Source organism: Populus trichocarpa, chromosome 6 (genome assembly GCF_000002775.5).
Source record: "Populus trichocarpa isolate Nisqually-1 chromosome 6, P.trichocarpa_v4.1, whole genome shotgun sequence".
In the NCBI taxonomy this organism is placed as follows: Eukaryota; Viridiplantae; Streptophyta; class Magnoliopsida; order Malpighiales; family Salicaceae; genus Populus; species Populus trichocarpa.
Genome location: NC_037290.2, coordinates 20,876,831 through 20,902,790, shown reverse-complemented (window position 1 = coordinate 20,902,790; position 25,960 = coordinate 20,876,831). Strand labels below are relative to the sequence as shown.

The 25,960-nt window shown below is 33.3% G+C and overlaps 3 protein-coding genes across 3 annotated transcripts; 2 read left to right on the top strand and 1 right to left on the bottom strand.

Annotated features, from left to right (window-relative positions):
* Positions 1-167: 167 nt before the first annotated feature.
* LOC7455603 (MD-2-related lipid-recognition protein ROSY1) lies at positions 168-2,346 on the top strand. The gene is made up of 4 exons (XM_002308294.4): positions 168-438; positions 535-636; positions 843-1,003; positions 2,092-2,346. The coding sequence occupies exons 1-4, from the start codon at positions 351-353 to the stop codon at positions 2,197-2,199; spliced, it is 459 nt and encodes a 152-aa protein (XP_002308330.1). The 5' UTR covers positions 168-350; the 3' UTR covers positions 2,200-2,346.
* A 1,064-nt stretch (positions 2,347-3,410) lies between these two features.
* LOC7455604 (uncharacterized protein At5g39865) lies at positions 3,411-5,672 on the top strand. The gene is made up of 2 exons (XM_002308295.4): positions 3,411-4,949; positions 5,244-5,672. Exon 1 carries the CDS (start codon positions 4,040-4,042, stop codon positions 4,910-4,912), a length of 873 nt encoding a protein of 290 aa, XP_002308331.2. The 5' UTR covers positions 3,411-4,039; the 3' UTR covers positions 4,913-4,949; positions 5,244-5,672.
* A 2,678-nt stretch (positions 5,673-8,350) lies between these two features.
* Positions 8,351-12,130, bottom strand: LOC7455605 (uncharacterized). The gene is made up of 4 exons (XM_002309225.4): positions 11,446-12,130; positions 10,702-10,857; positions 9,868-10,554; positions 8,351-9,676 (listed from the first exon to the last, which is right to left on the bottom strand). Exons 1-4 carry the CDS (start codon positions 11,836-11,838, stop codon positions 8,555-8,557), a joined length of 2,358 nt encoding a protein of 785 aa, XP_002309261.2. The 5' UTR covers positions 11,839-12,130; the 3' UTR covers positions 8,351-8,554.
* Between the last annotated feature and the right edge of the window lie 13,830 nt (positions 12,131-25,960).

Sequence of the window (25,960 nt, the reverse complement as noted above, 5' to 3'; positions counted from 1 at the left end):
GAAAGAGGTTTTTTTTTTTTTTTAATGTTGATATTGTGCAATACATCTTTTAGTTTTGTTTTTTAAATAATTAATGTTAATGTAGTGTAGGTGTAGGTGGGGACAGAAAATTAAATTATTAAAACCCAGCCAATCATCCATCTTGAAGCCAACTACCATTCTAATCATACACCAACGCCACCCTCGACGTATCTGGACCATTCAAATCCAAAGATTAATAATATATCACATTGGATACCTGCTCTGTCCAAAGCCCCTCAGAAGAAAACCCCCAGATTGATTAAATTCTTATTCCACTAATATTCCTTCCTCCTAAAATCTCCACGATTTCTTTAGATTCTCTGAAATAAATGGCTCACTGCATGATGATTGTTCCTTTGCTTATCTCGCTTTGTCTGATCCTACCTTTGATTCAAGCCTCCAAATTCCAGTACTGCGGTCTCTCCCTCTCTAAATCCTCTCTTTCCAATTTATCTCAACCAAAATCTTGTTTTATTTTAATTTAATTGAATCTTCTTCTTCTTTTTCATGCAGATAATAACAAGGATTATGACGTTAAAGTTAGCGGAGTGAAGATAAGCCCAAATCCGGTGAAGAAAGGGAAACCAGCGACCTTCACTATCTCTGCAACAACAAGTGACTATGCTTTTCTTTCTTATGGAAATTAATGGCTTTTGTTTTTTTGTTTTTTGGATAATTTCATTTTGTTATTTTGATCGTTGAATTATAGTTAATTAATACAGGTGAATCAATTACTAGATTTAAAAAAAAAAAAAAACACATTTTGGATAATTATAAGTTGCAAGTCTGATTGCTGAATTATAATTATTTAATTAATACAGGTGAATCAATAACTGATGGGAAAATGAGGGTCGATGTTAGATACTTCGGATTTCCTGTGTATAGTCAGGATCATGATCTTTGCGAGGAAACGCCCTGCCCTGTAACCAGTGGTAATTTTGTGGTGTCTCACACTGAAGAGTTGCCTGGGTTCACTCCACCTGTAAGTGATTTATATGCATTTTACATATATTTTGATGAATGTTATTGATTGGATATTGTGGATGTCACATCTGTGTGTTTGGAAAATTCTGTCGAGGATGACATGATTATGGCATATAATCAGATGCTTTGAACTAAGCAACTGGCTCTTCAAGCTCAGCTGTTTTAAGTTTTTTGCAGCTGTGGGCAATTTATTTGGCATGTCAATCTCAAGGAGCATGGTTTTTTCAAGAGTGAAAACTGAGTCAAGTGAATTGGATGATGGGATATTGTTTCTTATAATATTCCCTTTTGAGATCTCTAAATTAGCAATCTTAGTTTTGGGATTAATTGATTTGGTTTGTTTCCAACTCATTGTTTTGTTAACCATATATGCCTGATTTTTCTTGCAACATCATGAATTTTAAAACCTCCATTAGATGTCATGAAATCCGTTATTATTTTCTAGAGAAAAATGGTGAGTGGTACAGTCATTTTTTTCTCCAAGTATGATCTAGCTACTTCAATCTCTATAGCTTGTGGGTGCACTCATCGGTGATCAGTTTCTCTGAAGCACTGTATGATAGTAGGGAATTGTCCAAAATAACACCATCACAGCTGCTATCATCCGTGAATAGATGTTTCTGCTGGACATAATTTTCCTTTCAAACAAGCATTATTAGTTTAATGACAATAATGTATCATCCGTGAATAGATGTTTCTGCTGGACATAATTTTCCTTTCAAACAAGCATTATTAGTTTAATGACAATAATGTTACTTTTCTGTGAATCAAATCCAACTCCTAAATTTCTTTTTAATGAAAAATTTATCACCATGTTATTTCTACTCTTGCTTGAATCTCTATCTACTCCACCCTCACCTTTTTTTTTATTATCCTTCTTATGAGTGGTTACAACATATGGAGGATAGACTATCCCAGCCTGTTTCTTTTCTCATTTCTTTTGAATTGTTGACTATTTGATTCGAAATGGCTTTTGAAAGGTCCCTGGTTTGAATCACTGGATCTAATTTTATAGTGGAGGCAAGATAGTGAGATCAATCAGATGAATGGATTTTGCATTTACCTGCCAATGTTTGTCATTTGCAGGGTTCATACTCTCTTACTATGAAGATGATTAATGGAGAAAGTCGTGAACTTACATGCATTTCCTTTGGTTTTCGCATTGGTTCTGCATCATCCGTTTCTGACGTTTAGGTGCCTTGAAGGCTTGCCTCATGGTCTAAGCACCATCACTTCTGTATCCATAGTATATACCTTTTAGCTACCCTAATATTGCTACAATGTCATGATGTGTAATGTATGATTAAGCTCCATTTTCTTAATACGAGGATCAATTCTGTAGCTACGTTATTGAGAATTGCCAATGCCCATTATGTATCCTTTGATGCAGTATGATTGCAGGATGATAGGCTATCTGCTCACTTGAACTTTGGGGTAATTTGTTTTCAAACAGATGACTATTGAATAAAACCGTATGCCATATTGCTCAAATGTAGGAAGGGAATAAAAACTGATGTTGTGATCATTGAAGGATCAACTACATATTTGGTGCAAAATGACTGGTCTGCTAAAGAGAAATCAATTTTCTATGAATGAATAATGCGAGAACACAGATTATTTGCTATGCATGTCCCTGATGTCCCCATGTGTGCTTTGAGACCTGCCTTACAGATCGGATTCCATGCTGCAAAATGCTTTCTGAGAGATGGGAAAAAAGCCCACTTTTCTAAATAACGAGCCCACTTTCTGGTGATTGTTTGGTCACCACATGACGAGGTCCTTTTCTCAGCCTTCGAGGTCCCAAAACTTCATTTTTTACCCTTCTCCTTTTTTGAAATAAAAAAAAATGTTTTTATATCTTTTTAACCATAAAAATAACAACGTTATAACTGGATACAACCATCAATCAACTCCGAAAACTAAATAAAATATAATGCTCAGCCTATAAAACAGAGAGAGAGAGAGAGATATCTTAATGACTTGTGAATTCATCTCACTCAAACTTTCACCTCTTCTTGTACTCTTTAATCTTTGTGCTTACTCCGTTCTTTGTAAAATATATTATTTCTGGGTTTAATTGTTAGATATTTCAATTCATAGTTTTGATGTTTGGGTATATATATATATATATATATATAAAAAAAAAAAAAAAAAAAAAAAAAAACAGGTGTTAGGTCTAAAATCTACCTCCTCTAACTCGATGGCTAGTTATTGACTATTGCATACAATTGCATGGGGTTTTTTATCCTTGAGATTTTCCGTTCAACTTAACATGAATGATCCTACTCTCAACCCATTACAATTGAGCTTTTCTTACGTTCCATTAAGGTTAATTTGCTGACTAGAGTTGTTGCCTAGAGGCTAGAGGGTTCAGCTTTTCTTTTTCTCCTTCTGAATTACAGGATTTGTTGAAAGTGGGGCAAAAAAAAAAAGAATTTCCAGCACCATCAATGAAAGGGAAAGGAAGCTCCATTAATCAAATATGTTTATCCGTGTTATATTGAAGAGCACAACACCTGTGCTTCTGGCACACCATGTCTACAGGGGTGAAGCTCTGCTGCCTCGGAACCATCCCCCCTGGTGTTCCACCACCAATCAAACTGTGCCACAACATGGCATCAAGGGCATGAGTGCCAATTGCAGGGAAACCAGGCAGTGGTGCCTCTGCCATCCAATTACCTGAAATGAAAAGCACATCCCTTCGCTCATTGTTTGAGGTGGTGTGGTACTCTTCATACCTGATGAGACACCAAGTTGTTGGTAAAAGACCTAAAGGGTCAGGGTCCTCTGATAAAAGGATTGCCATGGACTCCACCTAGCCCCCACAATTTGTGCAGTGATCAATTCATAACTTTAAAAAGCAATCAATTACCCACGCAAAGCTTTTCACTTTTGTGCCACTGGAAACCAAAAGAGAAACCTCCATTGCTGCTTCATGTCCTCTAGTCTCTTCATAAGTCATTCTCAGACAAAATCCACCCTTCCCTCTTCAACTGGTTGTGATCACACCCCATCCATTTTGTGAGCAAAAGAAATGAAATCAATGAAGGGAAGATTCCTAAAGAAATTGAATTTCATTCCAAGTATAAGCACACTGAAACAAGGTCTAGTTTCCCATCTGAACTCCACAGAAAGTTTTTCCTATCAGAACCTGCAGATACCACCAATTTACATACAAGAGGATCACAAAAAAGACATTCTAGCTGGTAGTTTTGGTGTATCAAAGCACAAAACAGAATCAAAAGATGAAGAACTGGATTTGGAACTTAATTTTGTCGACAAGGTGAACATTGCAACCTCCGTATTATCCAATGACAGAGTGCCTGCCATGGACAGTCCTGAGGCTCCAGTCTCAACGGAGATCACCGTGGAGCAAGACACAGAAAATGAAGCTGAGAAAAAGATTGAAGAACATCCATCTCTTTCAGATTTTGAAGAGAAATGTCTTCCAGGAGGAAGCCAGTCTGTAATTCTCTACACAACAAGCTTGCGAAGTATAAGAAAGACATTTGAGGATTGTCATGCTATTCGGTTTTTGTTGGAAAGTTTGAAAGTAATGTTCTACGAGAGAGATGTTTCTTTGCACTTGGAATTCAGGGAGGAACTATGGAGGATACTGGGTGGCAGAGTGATTCCTCCAAGGCTTTTCATAAAGGGAAGGTACATAGGAGGAGCTGATGAAGTGATTGGCTTGCACGAGCAAGGTAGGCTGAAGAAGCTCTTGGTAGGTATACCTCTCAACCTGTCTAATTCCCCATGCAATGGTTGCGGCAACAAGCGATTTGTTGTTTGCTCCAATTGTAATGGCAGTTGTAAGGTCTTTGAAGATGATCAAAATGAGGAGAAGTGCATTAGATGCCCTGAATGTAATGAAAACGGATTGGCTAAGTGCCCCATCTGCAGCTGAAAGTCCAGCTATTCTCCTGAAGCTCTTTGTTGATTCTGTAATGTTTTCCATCTTCCCTAACTATTTCTTCAGTTTATAATATCAGACTGTCTTGTAACTTGTACATTGCTTGGATAGAACCCTGCTGCTTCAGTTGCAGCACAAGATGCTAGGCCTATATATATGAGTGGAGGAGTTGATGAAATGTAACACCAAGTGTCCTGAGTGCTTGCGATAGAGTAGTTAAAGCCCTTTCTGCTGTAGAAAATCTATTGTTATTTCCTTGCTCACCCCCGTTTTTTTTATCTTGTTTTCCTATCTTCTCTAACATTTCTCTTCATTTAAATTTCAGTTGCAATTTACAAGTCTTAAAGTGGAAACATATTGTGGTTAAGAAAAAACGGGAATATATTGATTGCATTTGCATTGGATGTCCTGAGAGTATAGAGAGAGATATGAAGTGACCCTTTGTTGCTGCAAATCTGGCTGCCATTTCTTTCTTGAAGTCATTCTTGATCCTTTTGTCGTATGTAACTTCTGCTGCCTCTTCTTTGTTTCATTTTTATTTATTTTTGTTACAGCATGTTGTTTGTACAATTGTTAGAAACAGATGATGCATTAGGTTGCAAAGATAGACCAAACTGCTATTCTAATTTTACAGGATTCTCAAGTGAGGATTCCTTTTACTTCTCTCAAGGAACTGTATTATGATCTGATCATGTAAGGTAATGATAATTAGTGGAATATCAGACATGTGGAAGCATGATAGAGCTTCATATTAGCAGGCATCTCTTGGATAGTAATGTTGAATTATAGTGTTCTAAGATAAAAATGAAAATAAACCTCAGGAAGCAAGCAGGGAAGGGTGATGACGATACGGGAAAGAATCTATTCAAGGTGGGTTTATGGAGTGTGGAGCCTTGTGGATTTGAGCTTGAATCATTGTCAAGGTAAGTTTGGAATAATAATGGGTTGGGGAGGGGGAGAACATGCACATGGCTCTCCCTAATATCATAAGTAAAGTCACCGGTTGGTAACAAAAGGAAGTTTGGTGCAATAATGGAAAGTGTGAGCTCATTATTATGCTTTCATGCCTATGGCCTTTTATCATGGGCAAGACAACTTTTTGCGTTGTTAAATCGAAGCTACCAGTTGTTGATTCCATGCTTTCTGTCAAATTATGTGGGGAAAATGGGAACAATCAAACTGCATACAAGTAATGGAGTAAGAAATCTTTGATTTCATGCTCTGAATCTTCTGAAAGAAAGCTGTTAATCAAACAAACCTTGGTGTCGAACGTGCATGCACGGTCAGGAGTCAAACTCTTACAATATTTTCTTAGCTTGTGGTGCTCATATCCAAGTGTTCTTCTTCTATACAAGTACAGGATAATTCAAAAGGAAACCAAAGAAATTGTTTAAATCAGGACATTTCATTTCCATCAACAAATTTTTCTAATTTAACTGCTTCAGTCAGAGCATCAAATGTACTGTTGCACCAAGCAGATGGGCAAGGAATAAAACTTGTACTTGTTAAGACTATAGAGCCAATAATCAGCCTTGAAGAAGGCCCATTTTCACTCATTCAAATACTGAACCTCCTTGTTGAGCTGAGGCCTTGCCTCGCGTGCAATAGCCTGAAACTTCCTCAAACTTGAGTTCATGAAAGTTCATTTTTTCTAAATATTATTATTGGTGGATCTTTTAAATAGATATCTTCAAAATGATTAGGTGAGATTTTAAAATATAATTTATATTATTTTTTAATATATATCTTTAAATAAAAGTTTAATGGGCTTGAAACTTGCATGGATTTACATTATTTTGTGTTTAATTTTTTTTTTTAATAAATAGATAATAAGATTCAAACTCGTGACCGCTTGGTTATCAAAGCTCTAATACCATGTCAAAGAACCATCTTAACCCAATAGCTTAAACTATTAGGTGATGTTTTCAAATATAATTTATATTATTCTCTAACACATCCCCTCAAATGAAAACCCTTTGGGCTTGAAGCTTGTGCAAGCTCACATTTTTTTATGTTTAATTTTTATCACATAAATAAGGATGGTGAGATTCAAACTCATAACCGCTTGATTATCAAGACTCTGATACCATCTCAACCTATTATTCTCTATGAGGCCTTTACCAAGCAGGGTTGGTTGTTCTAGCCATTGTTTAAGGCTGCTCTTTTCTCTTGAGGTGATCATAAAATTGCTACCAGGAAGGCTAAGAAACATGTCAAAGGTTGAGCCAAATGGCAACGTACTGAAGGGCTGCAAGTAGCATGTTTCTTCATTATAATTATGGTGCTGTAGCAAGCAGATGCGGTAATCAAGCTGTTATCATTTATCAGTACTCTTCTAACGCCTGTGAATTTCCCAGCGCAAGTGTATCTTATAAAACCAATTTATATAGTTCTCAACTTGATAAAAAAATGCTAGCTCAATGAATTTCTATTATTTTTTTTCCCTGCTGGAACAAGTCATGAGTATTCGTTGTGATCAACATCCTCATCTTCACCTATCCCCGCCATAATCACCATCATTAAGTACTACTAACAGCGAGAGAAATTGATAAAATATTTTCAGTTTCTGAGTCCAAAGAACAGCGTGATGCATGCGCAAACCGCAACAAGTGAATGGAGAATTTCACTCCTTAAGTTGACAAGCAGAAAAGGAGCTTCTAATCAACATTAAATGATGCAGCTATCGTTATCATTTTTACATTAATCTAGTTAAAATTCTTGGTCAGGAATCTTGGTAAGATCATTCAAATACATACAGTATTTCAAACGTTCTCCATGAAAGTGACATGTTCATGCCTTGCTAAGAGGAATAATCCAAACGATGCTTATTGGAAGGGTATATTCTGAACGTGCACAGCTGGGGTAGGAATTCTATAGAAAACCATTTCCCCTCCACACAGCATGATATCACATACGTTACAAATGTTTGTCGTGGCAGCTAAAGGAAGCAACTTTAGGCTGGATGGTTATCTAGAAAAGAAACATGCATTTCAAAGAATCTTTTCATGTCCTTGAATATCAATCCTGCAAAGTTCCTCTTTACAGCTAACACGGCACATGGAAAGGAAATATTTGGTTCCAATCAAATAAGTTGTAAAAGAACCAGAGTCCTTAAATGTTTAAAGCATCAATTTTCTGAAAGAAAAATCTCAAGGGTCAGATTATTGCCATCAGTGGATCGTATGGGAACTTGATGTCAGAAAGGGAGTACAGAACAGTCGAGGAATATTTCCATACCAGTCTACAAAAGTTACTTGTTCTCTTAGAAGGAGAATTTTTTGAGAATCGCCAAAAAGTTTTAAAAGTGAGTTGGAGCTCATTCAATTGAGAGAGATTTTACAGCAATGCACGGAAGCAGCCATTCCCATGAAAGGCTGGCCAAAGAATAAACGGTAGATCATGCCAAATTCCAACAACTACGTGCAAACAAGGGGAAAAAGTGAGGACAGCTCCGTTTAAAGACCAGATTAGAAGAAAAACAACGCGACCCTTTTCTCTTCAAACTCTTCAAAAAGTTGAAAAAGGTCCCTCTTTGTTAATGCCATTCACATCACAAGATACCGTTTGTAAAATGAAACTTTAGTTAGACTAATCACACTTCCTAAGATTTACAGCAAGTCTCTAAACAGTAGCCTCTCATATGGAGCCATTGACTGACTCTGGTGGTGCTGTCAACATTTCTGTCGCATGAGTTTCAGTTAATGGTTGCAAGTGCTGGGTGTAGTGGAACTCAATCTGCAACCGATGATGAAGAGGTTTTGATGCCATCAAACCTTTCTTGATGTCCGCCTGTAATTCCCTGATTGGAATTGCTGCCAAGAAGCTCTTTATGTACTCCTTGCAAGAATCTTTTCCTTGGCACACAACCTCCCCTTCTTCCTCACTCTTTAATGGTTCCTCACTTTTAGATGGTTCTTCAGGATTGGTTATTATTGCCCCTAATATAGAAGCTTCCTCCTCCTTCAGGTTCACCTGCTGCTGATCCTTAGGTTCCACTGTGGCTGGCACATTCTGCTGATCACCCATTGTTTTCTCATCGGATGATTCTGCAGCATTTTGCAACTTGTTAATAATCGTGTTGCTGTCAAATTTCAAAATGTAGGCCTGATTGCATCCCTCATAGAGCCTCTCTCCTAATGTGTCGATAATGTAGTAAGCTTTTGGTTCAACCTTTAGAATGAAAAAATGGTCGTTCCAACTTACAACATACACCTGAGGTTCATCATCGCTTGGACATTCCAATCCAGTGCGGCTTATCTCATCCCAAATGTTATCGAAGGACATGGCGCCTTGCAAAAAGTCAAATCTTCCCTCATCCATCCCTTCTGGATGGAAAAACCCGATAAAGGACTTGACAGGGAGTACAGAGAGAAAACGTATCTTGGCTTGGAGAACTGTTTCAAGGTCGAAGTGTTTGTCAGGGAACCGCTCCCTGTAGGTTTCATTCTCACAGAGGTTTCTCCATTCCAAGGACCCTTCTCTGATGAGACTATCAAACTGGGACTTAATGGGCATCAGACCACGGTTATTCTGAAACCAATCAGCAATAACAGCAACAAGGGCTGTACATGCACTTTCACCTGCAGCCCGCTCACTTCGCTGATCAATGGAAGCAAAGAAAACCTCAGTTTGAAGCTTCATCTGCCCATCACGGCTTATCACTTCTTTTTTCTCCCAACTGCCTATGGCAAAATTGTCATCACCAAATTCAGAAACTGATGATCGATTTGCAGATGTATCCTCGTCTGCCTTATGCCACTGCAAAACAGCTACCATTATTTCAATTAACCATGTCTAATTTATGAAATGAATTAGTCATCACAAAACCACCTTTACCATCCTTCAAGATGATCATCAGTATTTTCATTTTTGTACTTTTAATACTGCTAAATTGGAAATAAAAGGCTTTATAAAAGTATGAAAGTAAGGGAAATCAACAGATGACTTACCCCAAGAGCAAGAGATTCATCAGAGCTAAGCTGCCGGCGATCAAAATCAATATCATCCCCCCCTTCTTCTCCATATGCCTTCTTCAACAATGGCTCTCCTTTAGCTTTAGGAGACCTAAAGCTCAACTTCCTCTTCCTCCAAGGTAATATGCTGCGCTTAGAACTTTGCAAGAGAGATGGTGCAGACACTGATGGTGTATAATCATCACTGTGTGAGCAACCCACATCTGACTTGCGATTGCTGTAGTAAACCCAATCTTCATCTTCATCATTTATCGTTGTACTAGAGTGAAAGGGTCCTCCAGCATAGTTTGCAGAAGCCAGTGTGCCATAACTGAATGACTTCCTCACAGTAGAATCTTCCTTGATCTCATCAGACTCTCCTTCCTCCAAATCATCAAGTGACTCAGAATCAAATGGATAGTTATCCTCACCATCCTCGCTCCTGGCAGAGCACCTGCCTTCACTGCCCTCTTCCTCGCGACAGGCCTTTTTTGCTCTCCTGGTAGACACATATCCTGTAAAAATCTTTACCTTTCTGAGACCAGCTTTAATTGCAGAAAGCTCATCCTTTTCAGTTGAGACAGCTTCTCCAGATTGAGGTGGCGATGGAACTGGAACTATCGCTCTCTGTAATGGCTCAGAGGTCTCGGTAGCAGTTCTCAACTCCAATAAGCTGAGCGATACCTGCATGATTCATACAAGCTGAGGTAAGAAACTATAAAAATTGTGAAAATATTAAAACCAGAAAAGGCAGATTAAATATGTTGCGGGATAATTTTAAAAAACCAGTGAGAATGTGATGGAAATTGGAAGAAATTCAAAGGCACATACACAGAGCAAGGGTTGAGGCTCGGCCACACCAGCAGAGACCACAAGAGGAAGTCTTAACTCAACCTCTTTCTGTTCAGCTGTAGATGCAAATTCAGCAAGGTTCACTGTTGCTGTTCCAACAACAGGAACCTTGTTCTTCTGCCCTTGGTTCCCACCCTGGATCAGAAAACAAAACAGCTAAGTTCCCCAGAAAGTTAACAAGTTTAAAAACGCAAAACTATCAGCCAAAAAAACCTCAAACATATCCAAAAGACCCAAGCTTTGTCAAGTCAAAATGATCAGAGAAAAAATACTCCATTAAATCCAACCACCAAATCCTCAAAAATCAATTAAGAATCCTTTGTTCTCCCAAATTGACTACCACAATAACCCACAAAACAAAACAAAAATAAAGAACACCCCTTCATATGCTTATATTCTTCAATTAAGAAACCTCTTCATCTCAATTACAAGCAACCCGTAAACTATCAGAAACCAAACACCAAAAAAGAAATTTTAAATTCATCCCTGAATTTTTTTAAAAAAAATCATATCTCAAGTTTCATAAACGCTATCAATTTCACAGTCCACATGAATTTTCCTAGTTTCTACAGCAAACCCACAATTTTTCTTTTTCTATCTCAACAGACAAGAAGACAACATCCCACATGATAAATGACAATAACACAAAAGACCCATAAAACATCTTGAGAAGAAAAATAAATTTCTTTGGAGAGAGAAGCAAAAAAGAAAAGAAGAACTCACATTGAAGACAGTGAAAGAGATCTCCCAAGGATGAAACACATTTTCTTTATAAGCAGACAAAGTACACAAACTCTCGAACTCCTCATCCCACTCCACCAAAACGCCACCGTTTTCCCCCTCCGCACCACAAACCTCCACTTCTTTCGTAAAATTCCTCTTCACCGCCGTCCTCCTCAACGAACTCAAGGCCAATTTGGGTCCTTTCCACCTAATCTCCACCGTCAACTTCTCCGACTTATCCTTCAAATCACCTCCTGAAGATGTCCCAGGTGCAGCAGCTACAGCTTCCCGCACTACATCCCAACCCTCCATCCTTCGAACAACGAGCCTCACCTCGTACTTCTTCGAAACCAGCGGTGGCCATGGCCGCCACCTCATCATTTTGACCACCATTCCTCGCAACAAAACAAAAGAAAACTAAAACCTCCTAATTATTGTGAAAATATTCAAAAAAAAACAGAGAGGGTTTGTTTTTTCTATAAACTGGACATAATTTAGTCAATGAAGATGAATGTAAGAAGCAAAATCAGATATGCAAGAGAGAAAACGATGGGATACGCCCTTGTGGATTTTTAGTTTTACAGCGAAGAGGATTTTTTTTCTTTTCTTTTATTTCTCTCTTTATTTATCACGAGCACAGGAGATGGAAAAAAACAGGGTACGATGTGAGAGACAGAAGGGACAGAGAGAGAGTTATATTTGAGAGACGAGAGAGAGAGAGAGAGTTAAGCTAACTATGGTTAAAGTAAGGGAGTTAGGGTCAAGGATGGTACTAGGAAGGGAAGGGATGCATCCCGCATGTAACGGCGTTCTTTTGTTGACAAGGAAGAAGTTGACTTAGCTCCCTATTTTTCTTTTTATTTTTATTTTTATTTATTTGTGTTTCCTATTAATATTGTCTTTGTTTGTTTGGTGTTTCTTTTTTATTTGTTGGATAAACATGTGAATTTTTATTTTTTTTTATATGTTTTGTATAGCTAAGTTGGAATATTTTTATAAAATCATTTTTAATAAAAGAAATTACATCAAAATAATTTTTAGTTGAGAGGAAGTTTTATGTTGTTGCTTGAAAAGTAAAGGTCATTTATTTTTATGGCTCAACTATATTTTAAAAATATTTAAATTTTTTATTTTAAATTAATATTTTTAATTATTTTGATATAATAATGTTAAAAATAAATTTAAAAAAAATTAAAAAAAAATAGTATCTTAATGTATTTTCAAATAAAATATATTTGTAAAATAATTAGTATCATAATTTCCAATACTATTTAAACATGTAAAGGAACATGCATGAGTTTGTTAAAAAGAATATTATGGGACTTAATTAATTTATAAAATCTAAAAAAAAAAACTAAGAAAACAAAATATTAACATCAAATATGATTTCATTATGCATTGAAAATATAAAATATTGTTTCCTGTTAAATTTTGAACTCCAATGTTCCAATGTTGGCAAGGGAAAGAGGGAGTTTATTTAAAAACAAAAACACTATGTATAACACGCTTTGACAAAATCATTATTTTTATTATTATTATTAATGTAGGTGTCTGAGTTAGCTTGTGTGTATCTTAACTAATTTTATAGGCTCTAAAATTAACAATCATATAAACCTCTAGTGGTCATCATATTAGCAATCGCAAGACTCGAACTTAAAATTACAGGGAAAGCAACCCTTTAATCCCAAGCTTTTACCACTGACCACTTACTAAATGATTACAAAAACACCATTAAACCATGAAATGCTGGCGTGATTGATCTCTAATAATAATAATAATTTATTTACATAGAATTATAAATTGTATTCGAGGATAAATTGCTTGCCTGATGATGTAAGGTTTTTCAAATCATGATATATATATATATATATATACACTTATCACGTTTAGTAATACAATAATAATTATAGTGTATATTAACTAATAAATCATCAATCATAATCGTTACAATCTTAATAAAAATAAGTGTTTCTAATATTATCCTTATTACAACATATTACCATACACTCATCTAAATTACATGTCTAAAGTACGACCATACAAGTGTGTAATTATGTTGTATGAAAAAATAGCACTATTTTAAGAAATAGATCACACATTAATCTATATGGAATTTCAAGATTTTTCAAATATTTACTGACACGTGTGGTAAATATTTTCATTAATATCACCATATGAAAATTAATTCTTTCTCTAACAACCACATGGTTATGTTCAGTGTGTGCATTTTACAAAAAGAAAAATTAATAGACATGATTTTTTAATGTTCACCAAGAATATGGATAGAGCAATGTAAAGATAATTTTACCTTTGCTAAAAAGACTAAGTAAGCATGAAATTGGGGGCGAGATGTTTTTTTTTATGGGATATATTTGGCATTACATATTTGATTGGGGCATAATGGTACGTGAGTTTCCTTTTGTTATAGTATAAATATAATTTTGCCTTTAAAGGCACATGTCATAACCTATTTTTGGGTTTTTTCAAATTACATTTTCTTTTCTTCAAAAAACCAAAATAATGTCGTTTTGAACGGCACTGTTCTCCTTCTTCCATGCCCATACAGAGGTAGGGAAGAAGAAGATTTTAAATCTTTTCCCGCTATTCTCCCTATCTGTCTTGCTCTCCTCACTTGCCCAAAAACACAAGTCGCATCCCATACCCTGCCACCATTAGTGCAAGCCATGACCAGCCACCTTACCCTATGCCAAGACATGGGCAGGGTAGCTACCTTACCTTGCGCCATGGCAGTGGTAAGGTGCCCCTCTCTTCCTGCGACTATAAATACAGAGAAGGGAGAAGACAAAGGGGGGAGGAAAAGAAAAAAAGAAAACCAGAGGGGGCAAAAATTTTGGGAAACGAACTTGAAGAAAAGAACCGAATAGAGAGAAGGAAGCAGGGGATTGTTTGAGAGACGAACAGAGAGGGGAAGACTTGAACTGACAAGAGAATAGAAGGAAAGAACAGAAAAACAAAAGAACAGGGGAGAAGAACAGTAACTTATCTCTCTCTTTGGTTTCTCTCCCTCCACCATTGGAAGCTGCGCCACTGTCATTCTGCTTTGTCACCAGCAGCACCGCCAACGATAGCAGCTCTACCATCGTCAGAGACCGAAGAAGGAGCAGCAGAAACGAGAGCAACAGGAGAACAGAAACAGACAGAGGAAGCCACGCAGAAACAAAGAAAGAAGGAGAACCACCGTCTGGAACCATAGCCCGCCGTGCCATTTTTCCTCTTGATCGTCAACAACAGCAGCCACCGTATGTCAGCTTGAAGGAGGAGGAAGAAAAAAAAAGTACAGAAAACAAAGGCACCTCTACACTGTGAAGAAAAAAAATGGCAGTAAACACCGGTTGCAGCGGCAACAGCACAGCCATCCCGCCACCAGCATCTCCGCATGGGACCACCGTCAATCCGCCAACAACAGCAGCCACTATTAGAAACACAAGAAGAAAGGATAAGCATGAGATAGAAGCGACGAGAAGAAGAAACACAGAAAAAAACAGAAACAGAGAAGAAGAAAAAACGCAGAGAAGAAGAAGAAAAGCCAACCACCGTCTAAGTCGTTCTCCGATCAACAACTGCCAGCAGCACCTCCTCGAAGCCACCGCAAATCCGCCCCTCTTCCTTCTTCTTCGCTGCACCGTCTCCACTGTTCACTGGGCCGAACAAGTCCGGCCCAGCCCAAAATGAGTGGGTCGGGTCCAGCCCGGTCCAAAAACAAATTCAAAAAAAATATTTTTGAAAATTTGTAATTCTTCCACGTATTTTTCTACTAAATTTTGCTTAACATTGGTTTGTATTTTTACATCGTAAAAATACAAATCCAGTATTAAAATACCCTGTTTTTGTCAAAACATTAAAAAGAAAAAACATGTTTTTGTTTTCATGCATACGGCCAAATCTCTCAAAGCTAAAAACTCATATTCTATTTTCATACAACAAAGAAAACTTCAAAAAAAAAAAAAGTTTTAGCATGCATTTTGGCTTTAATAACCAGTTTATTAAAGTCACGAGAACTTGGCCAATATTTCAAAAAAATCCAAAAAATATTTTGTTTTGTTTTAATGTCTGAGATTACGAATTTATATGTAAAACGTATTCCCGATATTCAAAAGATATTTCTTTTATAGACATTAGAACGGTTAGGCTTTACCCGATAAGATTAGAATCTCCTTACCGAGGAGAACTTTTCTTAAACCATAGACAAACCAACAATTAGAAATACAATACAACCGTAGCGTATATCAGACAATAAAACAATGCAGCTTACCTTAGGTAGGGCGTATTTGGGGTGCTAATACCTTCCTTTTACGCAACCAGTCCCCGTACCCAATCTCTGAGACCAGTTAGGGTTTCTAGTGACCAAAATACTAGGTGGCGACTCTCATTCTATTTTTTCCACTGATAAAAAGACAAGAATTCTTTGTCTCTCCATATTTTCCAGATAGATACACACACATGAGTGTGGAGGACGATCGCCGCATACGTGCGACAGCACAAAAAAGTAATCCTTAAGTTAGGGGTTCTTCTATCTTTTTAAATAAAAAAGGAACAGTAAGAATACGATCATATCTTAGTGAGGGAAAAAAATATACATGCATAGAATGGAAAAATTACACTTGGAATTTGAAAAATCAAAGGCTAATTATGGGGGTCTTTTGGTCCTTTTAGACCGGTTTTTTTTGTTATTCTTAAATTTTGATAGGGGCATCTTGGCGATTTTAGGTTTAAGAATATTATTTTAAAAAAATTATGGACGCCCGCGTCAGCGCGTGATGGCCTCTGCGCCATTCAAGTGTGTGTGAGAGCCTGTACAACAACTAAATTCCCGCTTTTGTTGTGGTGTTAGGAGCAGTAGGTCGGGTTTTTTTTTACGGTGTGACGCATGCTTACAAAGAAGGTTCGGTTAGGTTACGGATGAGGTTTTTCTTTCTCCTTTCTTTTCTATCCCATTCCCTAGAAAATTGTGTCTAAACTTCTAAAAAAACAATTTTATCCTTCGATTTATAATTTTCTTGATTTTGGTCCTCCTTCTTTTAATTATTGTTTATTTGGCTTTTGAATTTTTTGGAGTTTGGGTTTTTTTCAATTTTATTTCTAGATATTTTATTCAATTTGATTTTTTTTATCCGATTTGATTTTCCTACTTTTAATTGCTTTGTTTATATACTTTTCTTTATTATTATTAATTTTTCTTGCAATTTCATCTCTTTCCATTTTGGCAGGTAACACCATTTCTTTGATAGAAGATATCCATCCATTTTATATTTTTAAGAAGAGGCTCTATCTTTGGAGGTTTATAAAAATTAATTTACGAAGGTCCCATCCTGTCGAAACCAAATTATTATTTATGTTAAAACCAGGGGCCATGTTAAGAATTTTACTTCTTCTTTTATTGTTTAATATGAAGTTTGAATCTTAATAATTAAGATACTAATTATATTTTTCTTTAACCACCATTCTTCCGCCAAACACATAGAATTTAGTTGAGCAAACAAAATGCTTACTTTAGTTGAGGAAACCGTATTCTCTCAAATTTTGAATTTTTTTTGTTTAAAATAAATTTTCTCCATTAGGGTATGATTTTTAAAAAATTAAAAAATTTTATTTTGATACATTTCTAAATGAAAGGCACTTTAAACCGCCACCGCTACCACAATCTCATACATACCTTGAGTTCTCATGTCACTCCTAACCATTAAAATGTAAATCCCACAATTATTTATTTGAGTTATGCTTCAAGATGTTTTCAATTTCTCCATTAAAAACCAAAGTCCTAATACATACATCACTCCTAATTAAGATGTTTTCAATTTTTTCTTCTGTTTTCTTCACCTTTCAATATGAGTTTTCTAATAGTTAAACACCGAAGTCATCTAAAATCGAGGCCATTTATTTTCATCAGAAAAATTTAGATCAGATAGTTAGGACTCGATCTGGATTTGAGTAAAAATAATTAAACAGAGAAGGGAAATCCAAAACCCTAGAAAAAATCTAAAGGAAGTGTAAAAAATACAAGAGCATGAGTGTTAATTGAAGCCGAAAGTCCGATATATAAGATCTTACAATCCGAACACTAGCAGATTCAAGTGAAGTAATTAAAAGACAACAACTGTCAAACGTTTCCACTTGTTGGTGTGTGGTGGGTGCTATTAATATTGACACATGCCTAGACATGCACTAGAAATTATATATCCACGCACCTTATCAATTCAACACATTAAAAAGTAGTATATAGTTTTTTTTTTCCTTACAAAAACTTAAGGGAAATTCGTTTTAGAGAACAAAAATCTTGTTACCCCAATGCAGACATGTAAGGTAGGTGGTGTTTGATATTATGGTTGAACCGGGCTTTTAAAGTTCTTTGAATTTTTTATATATTTTAGTTTTAAATTAATTATTTTTTAAGTTTTTAAACTATTTTAATTTGTTGATATATAAAATAATATTATTTTAATATATCTTTAAATAAAAAATATTTTTAAATAAAAAAATTAGGGTGTTCCGAGATCCCACAAGAGGACACTATTTGCACGGTGTTAGAATTAATTTCGTCGAGGTTGGGAATAAATTTTATTGTTTTTTGAGTCTACTCCAAGAAATCTCTTCTTTATTATGGTGAGTTCTAGAAGTAGGAGATGATTCTCCATTTTGAGTGATTACATATGTCGTATGTTTCCATCATTTTGAAGATTACCCCAAGGCGTCGTGATACATCAAAGTATAATCGAGTGAATAAACGCTTATCCTTGAAGGAAAAAGAAGAGAGTTGTGGAGTTAGACGGTACAAGCATGAATTTCATCTTCAAAAAAAAAAAAAAAAACATATTTATCACTTGATAGCTTAACTATAATTGATCATTCGTCTTCTGTTGGTGGAAAAATTGTAGCATTTTTCTTTATACAGAAAAGGGAAATGGAAAGAGAATTGAAAAAACTGCAAGAACTTTTTTCAAAAGTACTAATCCATCATCAAGAAAATTCTACAATACAGATACTTCATATGGTAATTAATTTGATTTATAATTATATAAATTATATTTTAAAACATCACTTAATACCTTAAATTTTTATATTGAAATGTTTCTTTAACAAAATATCAAAGTCTTGTTGACAAAGATGAAAATAAAGGGGAAGCATTATTCATAGATGAGAAATCTATACGAACATCATCACGCATTCAAGTTTGAAACTGAATGAATAAGTTAAATTTGATCAATCAATGTTAAAAATTCAAGTATTAAACTTAATTAAAAAATAAAAAATCATCAAAGGACTTATTTTCAACAACTTGGTTTAGTTTTAAAACAGATCTGGAAGTTAACATAGAGCAAGATCAGATTGAGGTCTAGAATTCTTCTAAGTTAACTTTATTTTTTAAAAAATAATTAAAATAACTTTGTTTTGATATTTTTTTTAAATCAATAATTTTAAATAAATTTTACTCGGATAGCAAATTAATCTAAATTTTTAAATGAATCAAATAAATCAATTATTTTTAATTTTGAATCAAATCCTCATCCTCTTCCGAAACCATGATGAAAACAGGTAATGAGGCCGCTGAAGACCGAAAACTGGAGTCCTTCAATTTTATTCAAGAGAGGAGGCACCATAAATCATGTAGTTTGCTGCAACATCTGACTTTTGAATGTTATTATTTAATTCTTACGGTTTTAATTTTGAATTGTTCCATCCATCACTTTCATTTTACTGCAGCTTCCCATCACTTCCATAAATCTTTGAAAACTGGAAGATTCCATTTTACTACAGCTTCCCATCACTTCCATTTTACTACAGCTTTTCTAGTTTTCAAAGATTTATGGAAGTGATGGGAATTCATGAGGTAATTTAAATTTAAAATTTATTTTTGTTTTGTTTTGAGATGTTTGTTAATAATTTAATGAGGTTTTTTTATAATTCTATCATTTTTGTTTTTTTTTTCTCAAATCTGCTAGTTCTACCAATTATTTTTTGAATTCTTGTTATGGTGATTTTTTTTTCTAATTAATTAGATATATTTTATTGGTTTGTTTTTATTATACTTGAATTTTTTTTATGTTTTGTTTTTAGCAGAGCCACCAAAATTATCAGTTTTTTCTTACGATATATATTTTGATTTTAGGTTAAACGATGAACAAACTAAGAAGAATTGATTCTTTATTATTTTTTGCTTTATTTCAAAGTTTATCAAACATAAATAATGCTTTGTTTTAGCTAATATTTCTTATATACTTTGTATGTTTATATTTGATAGGTATAAAGACCAATAACATTAAAGTGATGGATACATTATGAAGATGAAATTAACTTCATTGCTTTGACTTAATTTGATATTACTTTAAACATTTTACCTTATACAAAAGTCATTATATGTTTGTAGTAAGTTATTTGAATAAAATTAAATTATACAGGTTTTGTTTTACAACTCATGTACAATAAATTAAAATAAATATTATATCTTGTTATATTAATTTTGGCCTCCCCTAACAAATAATCTTAGCTCCGCCCCTGCTTGTTGACCAAGCGATCATGAATTTGAATCTCATCACCCCATTCTATTTGCTAAAAATTAAATACAATGTAGTGTGGGTCTATACAAGTTTTAAGCCCAAAAAACTTTATTTTGAGAGGGTGTGTTAGAGAATTATGGAAGTCTTCTTTTGATTTGAGATGGTTCTTTGACAAGCGCTTCATGAAATTAAAAAGTTAAAAAGAAGATTTAGTTGTTGGAGGGAAAAATTAAAAAAATTATATTTTAAAACATCACTTAATACCTTAAATTTTTATATTGAGATAGTTCTTTGATAAAGTATCAGAGTCTTGTTCACCAAGCGATCACGAATTTGAATCTCATCACCTCATTTTATTTGCTAAAAATTAAGCACAATGTAGTGTGGACATGTACAGTTTTAAGCCTACAAAATTTTATTTTGAGAAGGTGTGTTAGAGAATTATATAAGTCATATCTTGAGACTTTATTTTAAAGCTTAAGCTTTTGATTTGAGATATTTCTTTGACAAGCTCTTCATGAAATTGAAAAATAAAGAAGAAGATTTAGTGGTTGGAGGGAAAAATTAAAAAATATATATTCAATTAAAAAATAACAAAAAATTAAATTGAATAATCTCACTTAGCAGTTTAAGCTTTTAAATTCAGATAGTTTTTTGACAAGCTGTTAATTAATATCTATATATACACCAAAAAACACAAACACATGCATTCATTTAGTGATTACATCTAAATTTTATACCCCATATCCGATTTAAGGTGAATAGAGAACTTGAATAAAATTATAAATGAAATCTTTTAAAATATCTAAGAAATATTTTATTATTATTATTTATGTATATCTGACAAGTAGAGTCTTAAGCAATATTCATTTTGTATTTGGAGTCTCTAAATAGAGACTATTTTCATTTTATAAAATAAATTGAATAAAATTCTTAAAAGGTTTTTGTTAAGTAGAGGTATTGAGCTATTATGCATATATGTTTTGGCAGGCTGTATTATACAGACGAAGAATCCTGGCTACATTTTGCCCTGAAGTAATCGCTTATTAATTATATATGATAATTCTGGCTTAAGTTGCTTCAGGATTGCATCGACTTAGTTTTCTCAATTGATCATTAGAAAACACATTGACCAAAAACAAAAGAAGAAAATCACGCGTTTTTGTAAATATTTTTAATTGTTTCTTGGGTAACCCGAGGGAGGAATCACCATTCATATATAATTCGTCCAAGAAAACCAAGCCCTCTCCTTCATCTTCCCTGTTTTAGGTGGTTAGGTTCCTTCTGCTTCAGTGACTGCTGGTCTGGTTAGGTGATCCGATGATTAGGTCAACTTTTAAATATTAACTGACCCTACTAAGTACTAACTCTCTTTCTTCTTCAATGGACCTTTCGGTATACAATGGATCTTTGACCTGCTGCATGTGCATCACGCGTGGGTTCTTGCTTACAAGAGTGGGTAGGGATCATAGACTTTTTGGGCTTCCATTTTCTGTGAACGTGAGGTTTCCATGGGAAGGGTATGGATATATACTCTCATAGAAGCTAAGATTTTCCTTCGTGTGAGGGCGACACCCTGCAATGAGTATGCCTTTACACCTTGGCTATGTGATTTTGTTGAAGTTTTTGGAGCCTTGGAATATGGGAAACGATTTAGCTGTAAGGCATCTCAAAGAGATTTCATCAACGGAAAGCCAAAAATAAAATATTAATTTAGCTTTTCAATCCTTGTTTTTTTTTTTTTTTTAATTTAACGTGGGTGTCCGGGCCAGCTTGCGCGCACCTCGACTAATCCCGCGGGTCCTGAAGTTAACGACCATGTAAGCCTCCAGTGGTCATCATATGAGCAACCATAGAGCTCGAACCTGAGACCACAGAGGAAGCAAACCTCTTGGTCCCAAACTCTTACCACTGGGTCACCACCTAGATGGTTTTTCAATCCTTGTTTTACATGTACAAGAGAAATGCTACACAAAATGTTAGAATGTTAAAAAATTTATAAAATATTATTCATTATAATAGTGTTTTTTTTCACTAGTTTTTTTTCTTTGATTTCTTTTTAATTTATTTATTTATTTTCTACGATATTATCATGATTTCATGTAAATAATTGAAACAATTTAGTTGTAAGGCATATCATGCGTTTAGCGCGTTTACTCAGGTTGTTTTTTTAATTAATTTTTTTTCAATTTATTTATATAATATTAGATTGGTTGAATTATTCGGGTTATTTTTAGACCCGTCATGTTAACTGAGTTATATATCAAATATATTAAAATATAACTGATTGATTTTTATCATTGAGTGCATGTAAAATATATATATATATATATATATAGAAATCATTTAAAAAGCCATATTATTAATTTAACTCTACTAGCATAGAGCATTGAGATGCTCTCAGGGTGAAGTTGTCAATTATCCAAACCTCATTCAAAATGATTTGTACTTTATTAATGCGGTAGTAGCTAGACTAGTAATTAAATTGGTTTCTAAACTTTTTGCATTTATTTTATGAGGATTCTAAACTCTTAAGATTTCTTTTTATAACATATTTAATTTATAACATATATGACTCTCAAGGACCTGTTTTTTCGGTTTATTAATGTACATTAAAGAGAACTAAGACCTTTTGAGAAAGTATGAAGATACAAATTCATTGTCATCATTCATTAGAACAATACAATGTAATAGTAATGATGTTTTTATCTCTCCACCTAAAAAACTTAATGCTTACAACGGCATTAAGATCTATTAAGATCTTTTTGCATGGTCTATTTTCTTGTTTTTTTTAAAAAAAAAATTACAATTTAATCCTCTTGATTATTTACATTTAAACTTCAATTCTTATTTTTTTTATTTATAATTATTGGTCTTGGTCTTTTTGTATGTTTTCAATTTCATCATTCAATCTCAATTTACTGAATATTATATTCTTGAATATGGTCTTTATTATTTGGATTTCTAATTTTTATCCTTGGTCATTTTGTAAAAAATTTAGTGGTTTTTAATTTTATCATTCAATTCAAATTGATTGTATTATGTTTTTCAATTTGATTCTTTTTTTTTCTTGATTTTTTTGTAAATTTTTTTTTTTAATTTCACCCATTAATTACAACATTGTTTTTATTTTTTATGTCACTTTTGATCCTCATTATTTTTAATTTTTTTTCCTTTTACTAAATTGATTTTTTTTTTAATTTCACCTTCAATTAAATATAAAATTTATTTTGTATTTTAATTTTGATCTTTATTCTTCTAATTACTGTTTTTTAAAATCCTTTTGTATAATTAAAATTTTATTTTTAATTTTATTCTTCAACACTTGATTAATTAAAAATTGGACTTCGTGGTTTTTTCATATTAGGTACTTTAAGTTTAATGACTTGGATTACAAATTTATTTTTTATCTTTTAAAAAGAACTTTATAATTATTTCTATTTTTTATTGGGTAATTTAAATTTTATAATCTGAGCTGCTGGTTTAGTAAAATATCCCAAGTTGACTTAGCCCTCGTTACTAAAATTACATATTTTTCATTAACAGTTTTTTATATTGTTTTTATTTTATTTTATTTCAACACCTGAATATTATTTTTCAAAGATTTTCTCTCTCATTTGTAAACCAATGAACTTCAACATAAACAAAATGAGTAGTTATACCAAAACATATAATTGTCAAACTTAAAAGATCAAAAGAGAATTTTATCAAAAACCTAAAACACAAATTTTTTTAAAAAAATGTTGATACATACAGTTTAGCTAAAGAAAGAACCCTTAATTTATCCTCAATGTCAATTTCAGTCCCTTTTATTTTAATTTTATGATAACAAAATAAGGGAACTATTTTTTATTAAATTGAACATCAAAACAATGTCATAATATGTTTTTGACATCTTGAGAACCGACAAGGAAGCGTCCTTTAATTGTTCTATTAATATTTGAATATTTAAGTTTAGGTTGGTAATGTAAATAAATAAAGTTTTAGACGTTGTTTCTCGAATTTACATCTTTTTATGGGCAAATAAATCTATCCCATATGATCTTAAAGTTCATAATGTGATTTTTTTAAACTATCCAACCATTGGCCATTAGAGTTGTGTACAATGAGTTATCCAAGCATGCCCTTATGAGTGTTTTTGTTTGAATATATTATAAATTCTTGATTAAATATTTGCAAGTTTGAATATATTCTATACATCATTTACTTATATTATTTCTTTTGATTAAATTACAATAATTAACTTCAAATTTAATCATCAATAATTACCTTAAGAATCAACATCATCACTAACCATTAACTTAAAAGAAATTACTCATTACATCAACAAACTTTATCAAATTGTTACGTTGCTTATCAGCTACTAAATTATAAACATGATTTTTGGTATTCTGCAAGGCAAAATCATTTCATTTAACTTTCAGTACCAGATTCATCTTGCTAATGACACCACACAAGCATGAGGTAACTATCGTGATTGTTAAAAATTTGAATTTTTTTTAAAATTAATTTTTTTAGACTATTTTGAAACACTAAAATCAAAAATAAATTTTAAAAAATAAAAAATATATTATTTTAATATATTTTTAAATAAAAAATATTTCAAAAAATAACAATTATCATAAACTTTATCTATATATTTGTACATTAAGAAAAACCTTTCTCCGTATAATCATAAAATCAAGGAAACAAGAGAGAGAGAATAATTATCAAGAAATGTGTTTTCTCATGCCCTAAACCACTTGTTATAAAAAAAAAAAAAATTTTTGTTGAAAATAATTTTTTTAGATTGTTTTGATATGTTAATAATAGAATTGATTTTTTTAAAAAAGTATTTTTTTAATGTATTTTTAAAAAATTTATTTTAAAAAAATCCACTATTATATTTTTAAACACGATTATATCTCTTCTCTGTAAACCATTCTTACGTGAATTATTTGATGTGGTTGTGAAAAAAATCTCTAGGCAACTGGCTTCAGTTTCAGATGATGGGAAAAAGCAACTGATCACATGAATAAACTATTTTAAATAACAGTAAAAAAAAAAAACATGAAGATAATTCTGAGGGGTGTAGTTTAACTGATCAGTTCTGGATTTGCTTTCTAGAGATCACCAGTTTGAGTCTCACAAACCTCAGGACTATTAGAGACTTACATGATCATTAACTTCAAAACTCGTAGGATTAGTCGAGGTACTGTAAACTGATCTGGATATCCATATTAATAATAATAATAAAAAAAATTGCATGCAGACACTGCTTGAGTTATATCGCCACCTCACCACTGTGCCATTTCATATGGACACTAAATTTGAATTGACACGTTCCATGTTCAAAGTGTCATCGGTGCCACATGAAACGGTTGTGAGTCGAGACTTGAGAGGTCCATCGGGTTCTAGTTATTGTACATGTCATCATTTTTTTTAAAAAAGAAATTATTGATGAGAGTTGAATAAAAAAATCTTTAAATTGAATCAATTTTCTTCTCTCTTGAAAATAACTTTATAAACTATTGAATTTAAATAAAATAATAAGGAAATATATGAATCTCAAATCTAACGTACCATCCATTTTAGCACACGTTTGTAATATCTGTTGACAAAACAAATAAAATATACAAGGCTTTGAGAGGAGGGCGGCCAAACTTCTTAAAATAAATTTATTTTAAATTGTTTTTTAGTTTTTTAATTTTTTTAATATTTAATATCAAAAATAAATTTTAAAAACTAAAAAATATTATTTTAATATATTTTTATAAAATATTTTAAGAAATAATATCTAACGGACTCTCTAACACCATAAACTAGAAAAAGTAAAAAGGTGCAAGTTGGGTTTGCCAGCGAGAAAGCAACCAGTTGACAATTACGTTTGAAAATGAGCAGTCGCCCAATGGTACATCGCCACGTTCCAGGTTCTACACTTCTCCGTGATTTCATCACAAAGGAAAAGTATAGGCTTTCATTTGCGACGACTCGACACTCTCTCCGACTTTTGATTATAAATC